This window comes from Sturnira hondurensis, unplaced genomic scaffold, assembly GCF_014824575.4.
Source record: "Sturnira hondurensis isolate 20B ecotype Veracruz unplaced genomic scaffold, ASM1482457v3 Scaffold0020642, whole genome shotgun sequence".
Classification (NCBI taxonomy): Eukaryota; Metazoa; Chordata; class Mammalia; order Chiroptera; family Phyllostomidae; genus Sturnira; species Sturnira hondurensis.
The window spans coordinates 5,000,184-5,013,063 of NW_028093273.1; the positions used below are offsets into that span (position 1 = coordinate 5,000,184).

The window sequence follows — 12,880 nt, forward strand, 5'->3', positions numbered from 1 at the left end:
CCCGCCCTCCTCCACCCAGGGGAGAAGGGCTGGAAGTTGAGTTATTCACCAGTGGGCAATGACTTAATCCAGCCATTTTCAACCTTTTTCATCTCATGGCACACATAAACTAATTCCTAAAATTCTGCAGCACAAAAAACACATATTTTTTGCCAATCTAACAAAAATATAGGTACAATTCTAATTCATTTACACCAGACAACTATTGTTGTGTTGGCTGTTGTCATTTTTTTATTTGACAATCTAAGGGAAAAGAGATCTTTGTCCCTCACTAAATTGGTATTTCATGTTTTAAAAATTCTTATGGCACCCAGTTGTTAACTGTTGATTTAATTAATTATGCCTATGTAATGAAGCTTCCATTAAAACAGAAACAAAAAACAAGAAACCAAAAATGCTGATTGAAGTGGTTTGGAGGGTGGGTGAATACATGGAGGTGCCTGGAGAAGGGGGCACTCAGGGCGTGGTGGCTCCCCGCCCCTGTCCCAACCTTGTCCAACCTTGCCCTGCGCAGCTCCTCTGTCTGGCTGTTAAACACAAGTACACTTCTCCTGAGTTCTGTGAGCCATTCTAGCAAATTATCAATCTCTAGGAAAGGTTATGGATACACCTGATTTATAAACAGCTGGTCAGAAGAACAGGTGCCGACGTGGATTTGTGACTAGCATGTGAAGTGGGTCCAGGACGCAGTCTTGTAGGACTTAACCCTTAACCTGTAGGGTCCCAGTGCTAACCCCAGGCGACAGTGTCAGAAAGGAACTAAGTTATAGGACACCCAGGTGGTATCCAGAGCGTTGGAGAACTGCTTGGTGTGGAAACCCCACACAACAGCACAGAAATGTGTACGAAAGAAGGAAAGTTTCCCTATTTAGCCTCCAATGAGGCCTATCACAAATTTTTCTTATACATGAAAGTTCCTAACACCAAGGGGTTCAAACTACGCTGACTCCATACTCATCTGTTCCTTGAAAAAGCCCTTACCTCGACAGCAGCGCGGGGTCTGGAGGCCTGGGAGGAGCAAGAAGGAGGAGACCTACGGCCCAGAAACGCCTTTGGGAAAATGTTACAGCATTAAGGGTGCTCAAAGCCCCTGTGGCAAGAGGGAGGGAGAACACGAGGCCGGTCCTGGGACAACCTGGCATTCGTTCCAAGTGCTGAAGGTGCTTAAGTCAATACCTGCCCCCTCGCGCCGCGATTGTGGTTCGCGAGGAGCGGGACTTCGTCAAGCAGATCTCGCGAGGCTACCGGCTCCGGCCGGAATGGGCACATTCACAGTGAGTGCTGAACTGTAGCACCTGCCAACACCCGCGTCCTCTTTCCACTTGCTGAGCGGGTGGATGCGGCGGACCCCAAACTAATGCCTGCATGGAGACGCCCGGACGGGCTGCACTGCAGAATCCTTGCAGAAAAATAGGGATTTACAGCTCAGTTATCATCTAGGCTACAGCAGGGATCGGTGCACGTGGGCCTTGGGTACATGTTGCAGAAAAAAAAAAATGAAGGTTTCGAGAGTAAATGTGAAGGGGAGGAAAGAGCATTTGAAAGAAGCAGGGTAATTATGAGCACAGAAAAAGATCCAAGAAAATGTGAGAGGGTAGAATTCAGTCACCCTCACCCCCTGGAGAAAACGGAAATAAAGGAAAATCTGATTTTCTGATGTGGCTCCCAGTAACCAAAAAAGAAACAGTCCTTACTAAACCTGTAAATAAATGCTCAAAACTTTTCATAATTGTCAAAACCTATAAACAACCCAAATTCTCAACAAAACACTTATGTTCACAAAATGGAATATTATTCAGCAATTAAAAAGGAAGGAACCATTGATACATGCAACAAACTTGAATAATCTCATAGACACACTGTGTTAAATAAGTCAGTGTCAAAGTTTACACACTGTATGATTCCATTTACGTGATATTCCAGAGAAAAACAAAACTACAGGATTAGAGAACAGACCAGTAATTGATGGAGTAATTGATGGGATGGAGTCAGGGGAGGTGTCACTATGAAAGGGCAGCACAGAGCTATTGGGTTGACTGGAACTGTTCTGTGTCTTGATTAAGGTGGTGGTCATGCAAATCCATGTGTGGGAAAATTCATAGAACTTTACATAGAAAGTGGGATAAAGTCCAATTACTGTATAACTTTTTCTAAAAAATTAAACAATCTATGGGAGGTACTACGCTATCTGAGGTAAAAGCAATGAGCTCAATAAAGCAGAAATATAAACATAGTGACTAGGGCACAAAAATATTTGCTATAGAATAACTGAAAAGTAAAAACAGCAAATATTATGAGAAATTAAAGAAGAGATAATTTCTGGTTTAACTAAACAGAAATGCTTCAGAGCAGAGGGTGCACTGGATCTCAGTTTCAAGAGCAAGAGAAGTCAAGTTATCATCAGCTCAGTTATCATGACCATGATAATAAAATGGTCATTCAGATTATCATGTCAGTAGCACACAGGAAGGAACGGAACAGAAAGTGCAGAGAGCTGAAAGTATGCCTGGTTAGAAGATAAAGAATTGGGGGAGAGCTTGAGCTGGGGTGCTGACCATCCAGCACAGCAAGCCTTTCTTGGGGGCTGGACCAGTACCTGTAGGATGCCCTGGAGACCAGTAGAAGCTTGGAGCAATCTATTTTATTTTATTCCCACTAATTGAGTTTTTTCCCTTATTTACAACTGAGTCCCATCTTCATCTTCTTTGCTACACTCTTGGCTCTTCCTAATCACCATTATGCTGTCTCTTACCTAGAGCTTATCCTCCGATCTCCAAGAACATCACTTTCAGGCTTATTTTATTTTCCAGCAACCTCTACTTAGATGGTACTACCCCCGCCAAAAAAAAAAGAGAGACACAAACCCCCCTTGTGAATCCAAGCAGTAGTAGTGGACACTGAATGAAAAACACAGATATGAGAGCCACCATTTTGGAGTTAGAATTGATAAAACTGGTTTGTAAATTGGATGTAAGGAATGGAGGGACAGGGAAGAAAAAAACAAAGTTTAGAGGCAAAGTTCTAAAAGCATGAAGTGTAGCTAGTGACTATTTTATTCTTGTGCAACAATTGTATTTGAATATTAGTTTGCTTAAATCAGTATTTATAAGTGAAACCCATTTTTCTTCATTTAAAAAAGGCATGCAAGGCAATAAAACAATGTTTGAGAACAGGCCTTTCCAGCTTTAAATAAAAAACTGAAAAATATTTTACACAATAGCATGATGTAACCCACTTTTTTAAAGATAAAAAATGCACAATCCTTCACATCACTATTAGTGTGGAGCGAAGAATTTTCATGAATTTTATAAAATAGAGAACAAGAAAATAATATGTGCTTGAAGAACTCTCCAAAAAATGAGTAAAAGCATACCATTTTATTGTGCTTCCTTTTATTACGCTTCACAGATCTTGCGTTTTTTACAAATGGAAGAAGGTAGAACCCTCAACCAGAAAGAAAGATTTCAACTTGCTTCATTGCAACACTCTCTTTATTACAGTGGTCTGGAATGGAACCCACAATACCTAACGAGGTATGCTTAAACTTACAGCTTTTCTCATGATAAAAAAAATGTATGCTGAAAGACAAATAAAAATGACTCATATAGAGAAGAAAGTCTGTTACTCAATTTGCAGTACAAACAAAATTTGGTAGTACTAAATCTATACTGTTTCAGTTTTTGTACTAAACCACAACTGTATGCAACAGAAGAGACTCGCAATGTAATTTGAACACATTTTTCCTATTTGTATGAATGCGTGTGAAATTGTCATGAACGCTGCAATGAAAATATATGCAAACAAGTAAAATAAGCAAGGCACATCAATAAAGACTGAGGAAATGAAACCAGACTTTTATTGTTATTTCTCTGGAGTCATTATAGAGTTTACAGGGCTCTTGGCTCAAAGGAAAACATAAGAGCTACAAGTGTCTACTGAAACTACCTATTTACCGTGGTTTTACTTTTAGGATTCCTCAGTGGATCTAAATGTCAATGTTGCTAAACAAGTGCAAAAAAAAGCCATTCAAAATATTTACTTATTATTTATTCTTCAACTTAAACAGAAATCACCTTAAACGTAAAAAGGTTCCTAAATATTTGCTGAATGTCCAGCAATATTCATTGCTGATCAATGCAATGGGGAGAAAGTACTGCGAACACTTATATCCTGTGATTAAACATACTCCACAGAACGGCCATCTTGTCGTAGTAACTCAGACACTATAAGGACATGAGTTTCAACTCCTTTTCATCTAGGCTAGGTAAGGGGGGCCAGATACAAGACATGGATAATAACCTCTTATCATTTCAAGTTTCATTTTGGCTAGCATTTCAATTTCTTCCCATATTAACCTTTATCGGGAAACAAAAGTAAACATATATATATTTGAACAGACCCTTCCATTCCCTGTGTGTGTGGCTAAAATGTAGTAAAGAAAAAGAAACAGAAGGGTGGAGAGAGCTGACTATAAAGGAACTGGAAAATCCCTCCAGAAAAAAACATGCCTCCAGTGGGAAAACGATCTCTCCCACACATCAACACCATCTAGAAAGAAACACCCATGACAAGTATCTCGGATCCCTTGCATCTGATTCCTCACTGGTGATCAGCTAAGTCATTAGCTTTCTCTTTCTAATAGGAAGTTGCTGCTTGGCCTCATGCTCCATCTATTAAAAAACGGGAGAGGGACCAGATACAGAACCGAATAAATAGCATCTGACTGTTCAAAAACATTTAAGGACAGCTCTCATAGTAGTGGCTCTAGTTTTCTTGCAGAAATTTCCTAGTGAAGAATAGATGCTTAGTGGTTATTATTATTAATCAATGAATTCACAGGACAGTACAGAAGAAACCACTGCTTAAAAAAAGTGGAGAGAGATAAGGCACAATTTCCAACTTTGAGAGAAAGGTATTTACAAATTTCACATAGTGTCTATGAGTGGTGACCAAAATATTCAAAATATGTAAAAAGCATATATGACTCAAGGAAGAGCAATACCCCCAGCACTGACGAAAGCAGATCTAAAGTAAAAACCTCCCGCTACACCAGAACACATTCACAAACTCAACCTGGGTCCAAGTACAAGAGCTCCTCGTGCCCTTTCATCCTGGGACCCACCATCTGAACCATCAGAGCTAGGGCTCTGAGATTAAAAGCAGAGGTTCCCCACGAGGCCTGCTGCAGATGAGGGCCACCACACACTGGCAAGTGACAGAGCAACCTCAGCGGGTTATGCTGTAACATGAGCTTCTCAAAAATCGGGTCCTTGATCAACATCCTTTAAAACATTGATGCAGCAATGACATTTTGAACTCCCATGAGAAGCCAACGTCACCTGATCCTTATTACAGGTTCAAGTGGAGTAAGAGTTCTGGCCAATGCCACAAGGCTCAGAACTGCCTCAAAGCTGCAGGCCAGGTTCTCCCTGAGCACTGGCTGTCATGGCGATGCCTTCTCTACCTGAGAACTTCTCAGGGCTGTGGATTTCTCTGAAGCTCTTTCTGGTTTAGTCGATGACTGTTCTTTGGCTGATCCTTCACACAAATCTGTGTCCAAAGAGGCCTCACTTTCACATCTTAGACTTACTCCTGGTATAAAAAGGCATTGTCTTGGAGTCCCATAAGTCTCCCTTCTAGATTCGGGGAAGAAATACCCTATTTAGTTCTTACTCTATCACCTTCTCGTTCAAAGTTACTGAGGACTGTATGGTACCTAACTTTTAATTGCCTTAAGAGTCTTTAGCTCATTGACACTAATTAAATTTTTGATGCTTTGGTAGGAGAAACATATGAAGTTGCAAACTCATCGGTTTGAAGAGATGGACTGTTTCTGTTTTGAAAACACGTAAGAGCAAGATGGTAATATCAAATAGCCTTCCAATTTGAAATTATCACATACCAAATATTGGATCCGTGGACTTTCAGGCCCATCAAACCACCCAAAACAACAATGTAAAATGGAAAGAGTAGCAGAGACATTCTCCTCACCTGAACTTTGAATTACTTTAATAATACATAAAAATAACCAGTTTTTTCCGAGGTATATACCTCTCCTCTGTAACTCTCAGTAAGCACATTTACATTGAAAATCGCTACTACCACATGTAAATACACCTAAATGATTGAAAGGAAGTATCATTGTCCTCCTCTCATTTTTAAAGTATTTTAGAATATCCTATTCCTCACAATGGTGGTGACTTTCCAAACCTTCTTGACACATCCTTCATACACACACATTCACTTGCTTTTAATGAAAACCTGCTCATTGGGGCATTATTAGTATAGCCAATATTTATTGAGCAAGGACTCTGCCAGGCACTGCCTTAAGTCATTTACATAGCTCCTTTTATTTAATCCTCTTAACTTTAGGCAGTATGCAGCATTTTAAAGCTAAGAACCTGAGTGTTTTAGGTAATCTGTCCATGGTCATTCAGCAATAAGCAGCAGAGCCAGACTTGAATCGTTTCCCTCCAAAATCCATACACTCTTAGTCACTTCTGGAAGCATTCTTATGACTTCGTATCAGAACTATGGGTAATTTTTAAAAGGTCCCCATCTCTCCTTTGATGTTGAGCCTTTCTCCCCCTTGTCTCTTCTTCCACTTTCCTTCCTGCTTCTTAGGCTAACTCCCACTTTGGACTTCCTCAGTTGCCTTTTCCAGCCACTGCCAAGACCTGGACTCATTCCAGCTCCCAGTTGGCAACAGTGTAAGTGAGGTGGAGGCTGAGCCTGTTGGGAACCCCAAGGAGATGGCTGTTGGCAGAAAACAACAGAACTGCATGGAAGAATGAGGTTACCAACATGTCCACAAGCTCCCAACATTCTCTGACCCTTCTCAGGGATGCATTTATTTTCATGGTTATGTGGAAATACATGAGGGGAGAGTTCTTAGGGAAATGTTGGATTTAGCAATGCAAACTCAGAGCACGGTGAGGAACTGCTAATCTAAACTTTCCTTCTTTAATATGTATTATTTCCTTTGCATAGAGTTAGAAATGTTGGAAACGTGAGGGGTACAACCTGCTTCATTAAATCCTATTTCTGCAGTATTACCAGGAAACAAAAAGTTCTGCCAAAATTTTTTTTTGGGGGGAGTAGGGGGTAAGAGATCCTTTATAAGACAAGGCTCTTAGGGTTGGTTTAAATAACACATTTAATTCAGTTAGTAGATATGTTGAGTTTATTAGATGCTACATCCAGGAACTGAGATGGAAAAGGAGCTGGTCTGTCTCTGGACATTTTTCTGGCAGAATGTGAATGGCAGCACCTGCCAGCAGCAGCAGGCAGCACTTCCACCTTCAAGCATGGTGACCTTGAGCCATTTACTTAGCTCCTTCGCACCCCAACTTCTCTGTAAAGACATAGGGGCATGAATGTTCACGACCCTGCCGAACATTCGCTGGAAAGATCAAATGACATCATGTCACTGAAAGTGCTTAGCACAGAAACTGGCAGAGTAGGCATTAAACAAACGGTAGTTTTATTTAATTTTAGGTCATTTTAAGGGAGGGGCAGATGTAAAGGTTTGTTACTAAGAAATAAGGAGATAGAAACTATAAATTTGTGGTCCGCAATTTTTCCTTCACTTCAGAAAACTGTTCACGGACACGGTAGTTTCCGTTAAAATAGGGAGAGGAGAATCTTTTGCAATACTTCTCCCACCAAAACCTCAACTTTTGGTAATCAGATACTTCAAAGTTAGGCTGCTCAGTGTAGGGCTGCTCCGTCTGTTACTGCTGCATACATACTTACAGCACAAAACGTAAGGGAATGAGCACAAAACCAAAGTCAACGGGGACGTGCCGATGATCAGACAGAAATGTCAGCCCCCCACAGCCTACTCGGAAAGAAATCATCATCTATGAAGATGAGAAATACAGGGCCCACAATAAGAAATACAAGTAAATCAGAAAGTCTATACAATAAATAACATTTATAAAGAAAGCATATATGGCCCTGGCTAGTGTAGCTCAGTAGATTGAGCACAGGTCTGTGAACCAAAGGGTTGCAGTTGGATTTCTAGTCAGGGCACGAGCCCGGGATGTGGGCCAGGTCCCCCTGGGGCAGGGAGGTCTGCGGGAGGCAACCACACATTGATGTTTCTCTCCTTCTTTAAAAAAGCGGGGGGGGGGGGAGAAAAAAAAGAAAGCATATATGGAAAAATTGTATTTTCCTCTACCTAAAATTATCTGAGATTTCACCTTCAGTATTATTTCCAATTTGTTGCACACGGTTAAAAAATAGGGTCACTACTGCTTTGCTCAACATTTATTTCCCTTTGGGTAAAATAGCCAGTCTACTGAAAACAGGCCGTTTGGGGGCCTCACTTAGGAAACACAGAAACTGACAGGTGTAATGCATGGCAGCATAATGATAAACAATTTGCAACAGACCAGTCCCCAAAAGGAAACTAAAACGGGAAACTCTGATTTTTTTACAAATATTCTTTGCCTGAGGTGGCTGGGCTGGTAGCTGTACAAGCATCTCACTTGGCCCCAAGTGCTGACGGGCACTATCCACCTAAAGCACGCAATGGCTGGGAAAGAGTTCAGGACACTGTGACTGTCAGAAAGCTCCGGGTACAGCAAAATCTCCAAAGCCATTTCCAGAACATAATCAAAGCTCTCCTCTGCTTTTGAGTCAGAGTAGTGGCAAGTTCCTAGAACTGTTTTTTGTCGCCGAGTTCGGCATAAAACAATCTCTGAGAAAGCTCAGATCAGCTAGGCTGAATAAACAAGAAACAAAAGTAAATTTTACCATGGAGTTTCAACCACAGCTTAATTCATTGTTCTGTTTCACCAAAAACGCATGCAAATACCGAAGCCCACCCTCCACGCCCCAACAAACTCTAGCTGGCCAACCTTCTAGAATTCTCATAGGTCTGATAGTGGTAAAGCAATGACAGTGAAGTCCCCACTATTCTTCTCCTAAAATACATAAAATCTCCATCAAAGGCTGAATAGTTTCATGAAATTTATCTATATTCATGCAAACTGTATATCTCTACCCGTGTTAAAAAGCTAAAGAGTGTTTAGTTGGCATCTATCCTATTTACATGAGGCGAGCAGCACACTGGGGCAAAACGTTAGAGATTTCCAAACACTTTCCGTTATGGCACAAACCCATTTTTAAAGAACAAATCCTTAAAGGTTCTTCAGTGAGGACAGATATAACTTCAACAATGACTTAGTAATTTCAAATCTATACTTATGAAGAAATACAAATGTTCAACTCACACTGAAACACATATCTGCTTTGAGAATAAAATATCCTTTTTAATTAATTTCAGGTTTTGTGCTCATCTTTGGCCATCACTACTTGACAGATTTCTTTCTACTAAAATGTAGTGGTAGCAGTATTTTCAGAAGGCCTCCAACAGGCCTCTCCGGGCATCCCTTCCCAAGGCACCAGAGGGAGAGAACCCGAACGGTCACAGACAGAACCCCCTGACGCAGGCAGTTCTTTGTTTCCTGAGCTAACCCACTTCCTCCTTCAGACATTTCCTTCTCTTCACCACTGCGTTTTTCGAAATTAGTATCGAAGTCTTCTCACAACACATAGTCCTGGGCCCAGCACCTGGAACCTGGACAAACATCAACAGCCATGTCATTTTTAATTCAGAGTAGTGATACAAAATTAGAATCTCAAATGAAGTGTCACTTCAGTAACAGAGAAGGCTCCCTGAACTGTTGACTGATAGTTACGCAAAAAAATCCGAACATTATTATAGAGCCCTGCTTGGAGAAAACAAATGGTACTACCAAAGTAAAAACTGAGAGCCAAATTTCATGGCTCCTGGCTACTCCACGATGAAAAACTACAGCATCTTCCATAATGAGGAAATCACTTCTTTATTTTCAAATTTTATTTATTGATTTGAGAGAGAGAGAGGAAGGGAGGGGGGAGAGGGAGAGACAGACAGACAGACAGACAGAAACATCAATGTGTTGTTCCCTCTACTTACGAGTGCATTGGTTGCTTCTTGTTTGTGCCTTGACTAGAGACCAAACCCGCAACCCTGTCCTGTAAGGACAACACTTGGACCAACTGGCACCTGGCCAGTGCATCATTTTTAACCTTTCAAACCTTAAGCAAACTGGAATGAGCGGCTAGGTTTCTCCATTCTAAGTATAACCTTGGGTATAAAATTGAAAGCCCCATAATTATTAAAGTTCTATGTTTTATTAGAAATGATGATTATTATCTTGACTTTAAGCAAAGCAGATAAAGGGGAACAGAAATCTGCCTATTCTGACTCTTCCATGCCAAACATAACATTTTAAAAAATAAAATCAGTCTTTACCTAAATATAAAAAGCTTTATTTATTTACCAGCCAAGAGTAATACCAGAAAAATAGACAAAAGGAATAAAGTCTCTTAAAATGTTTATTTCTGTCAGAATAACTGACGATTTCCTGTTACATTTGGTTTATTATTATAATAAGCATCTCCCCCCTTGAAAAATCCGTCCAAAATAGCTCAATCCTTGAGGTAAAGAACTTTAACTAAAAAAAAAAAAATCCTAATTTTTTAAAGAATAAATTCTTAAAATTCCTTTAACTTGATAAATAGCAATAATCTCTTCTTGTTGTTCTATTCTGGTGAACAAAAATGTACTTTACACAGCAAAGTATCCAGTCACTTATTGGCAAACCAAAGGTGAGAACTATTCATTTACATGTTCTACTCAAACACAGTGCAGTACTGCCATGTTCATACAGACTTTAAAAAAAAAAACTGTTACCAACACTCTTCTGGCAAAGACAAGGTTTTGGAATGGCAAAAGCAACAGACGTTTTAGCTCTTCAGGCTTCGGAAGGGAATTAATCTGAGTCCTCTTCATCAAGATAATCCTCAGCATTGCTTAATGTTCGAACGCCATCTAAACAACAAAATAGAGGGAGAAAGCAAAGCAAAGAAATTTAAAATTGCTTGGATTTTCCTTTCACTTTCAAAGCTCCTAGCAATTCAACAAACTGTCGCCTTCCCTCAGACCCGGAGGATGTACTTTGCTCAGGATCTTTCTCAACTTTGGCTTTTTGGCCTAACTGTTCCGACTCTGCAGCCTCAGAGGCCGACAAACACATCTGTCTGCATGTTCCATAGACATACAAACTAGTAGGGCATGAGGGGCTGAGGCGTCATGGCTCTGACTCGCACAAATGCACCCTGACTAACGTGGAGCACTCCGGGCGCCCTGCCCCTCTCACAACTGTGCTGCCAACCCCCTCTCCCAACGCCAGCGCGCAGTCAGTCCACAGAGCTGTGGCCTTACCTGAAGGCAAGGTCACTGCGTAGAAAGACAACTAATGAGGGATAAGAAAGAAAAGAAAGAAAATGAAAACACAGAGGCTTCAGTTTCATTACTGAAAACACTGATAAAGTATACTCAGAAGCAAAAGATTGAAATAAAAAATAAATAAATGCAAGTTTTGAAATAGAAAGAGCTGAACTTCATCAAATGTAAAATCAACCTTGAACAGGGTTCAAAAGGGAGACATCAGAGCTTTAACTATTCACCCACTCAACTTTCTAGTCAAATTTCTACAGCAACAGGTTACACTAGGCATAATTTCGGGGGTTGGGGGGATTGAAATACACATGTAAACACCTTGTCAGAGCTTAATAATATATGGTATAGCACCCCAATCGTGGTCTCTAAGTACTACGTCCCACAGCTCACTGGGGATTTGACTCATTTCAAGTCTGGGACAGAAAATGTAGAAGTGCACCAGGAACCATTTGTCACGCCACAAAGCAAGGTTTCTGCCGAAGACGGCATCACATTGAAGGGTTCAGGACCCAACCGGACCTTCACTAGCCAAAGATATCAATAAAGGTACTAATTATAAGGAATTAAAACACACCAAATGTTTCAGCACACACCAGAGGGAATCTGTTGGTCCCCAGTGGAGAATGACAGGGAACCACTATGCTATTTTGAAAACAAATGAAGGGCAAAAATCAAGTCTTTATTCTACTTCTGCTACATGAAGAGCTGATGAGGAGAAATTTTTCTTGAGAGGATGTTCCAGCTAATAACAGAGGGAAAGAATTAGAACATCACCGTTTTGCAACCACTAGTGAAACAATGAATCTAAACAATGCTCATCAGTGGATGCTGACATCGCAGGATGAGTGAAGACCAGATATCATACGCGTGCCTCTGATGGGAGAACATGATTTTCTTTATGAAGTGCTCTTTCCTCTCCCCCTAAGACAGCTAGATCTAAATCTCACCAAACCTCTAGATCTGACATCAATGGACAAAACTGCAGCTGACAGGGGAGCACGCCCAACAACACCATGGAAACGCACACTTACAACGTCTACACTGGGAATCTCAGGTAAACTGACCCAGTCGCTTTAATGAATGAATTACAAAGCTAAAAATGAGGGAAGAGGAAAGGAAAAGGAAACATTACTTTGTTTTTTTTTAAAAAACCTAAGAGAAGCCCTGGCTGGCGTAGCTCAGTGGATTGAGCATGAGCCTGCGAACCAGAGGATCGCGGTTCGATTCCCAGTCAGGGCACATGCCTGGGTTGCAGGCTGGTTCCCTGCAGGCCAACTCCCAGCAGGGGATGCACGAAAGGCAACCATACATTGATGTTTCTCTCCCTCTCTCCTTCCCCTCTAAAGATACATAAATAAATAAATAAATAAATAATCTAAAAAATTAAAAAAAAAAACCCTAAGAGATATACCTATCAATTACCTAATTTGCACCCTGACTCACACAAAGTGTAAGTAAATAAACAGATAAATAAGTAAGCAAAGAATAAATAAGTATAAAAAAATGGCAAATTTTGAAAATGACACAATAATATTAAGGACATTAACTTTTGGTATGTTAATGACTTTGGAACTTTGTAAAAAA

At 40.6% G+C, this 12,880-nt stretch overlaps 1 protein-coding gene across 1 annotated transcript in view; it reads right to left on the reverse strand.

Moving 5' to 3' along the window:
- Positions 1–10,371: 10,371 nt before the first annotated feature.
- OSTF1 (osteoclast stimulating factor 1) overlaps positions 10,372–12,880 on the reverse strand; it is a 50,611-nt gene continuing 48,102 nt past the window's right edge. The window contains exon 10 of the mRNA XM_037030352.1: positions 10,372–10,885. Coding sequence (XP_036886247.1) covers positions 10,827–10,885 — 59 coding nt within the window. The 3' untranslated portion in view covers positions 10,372–10,826. The remainder of the gene's footprint in view (positions 10,886–12,880) is intronic.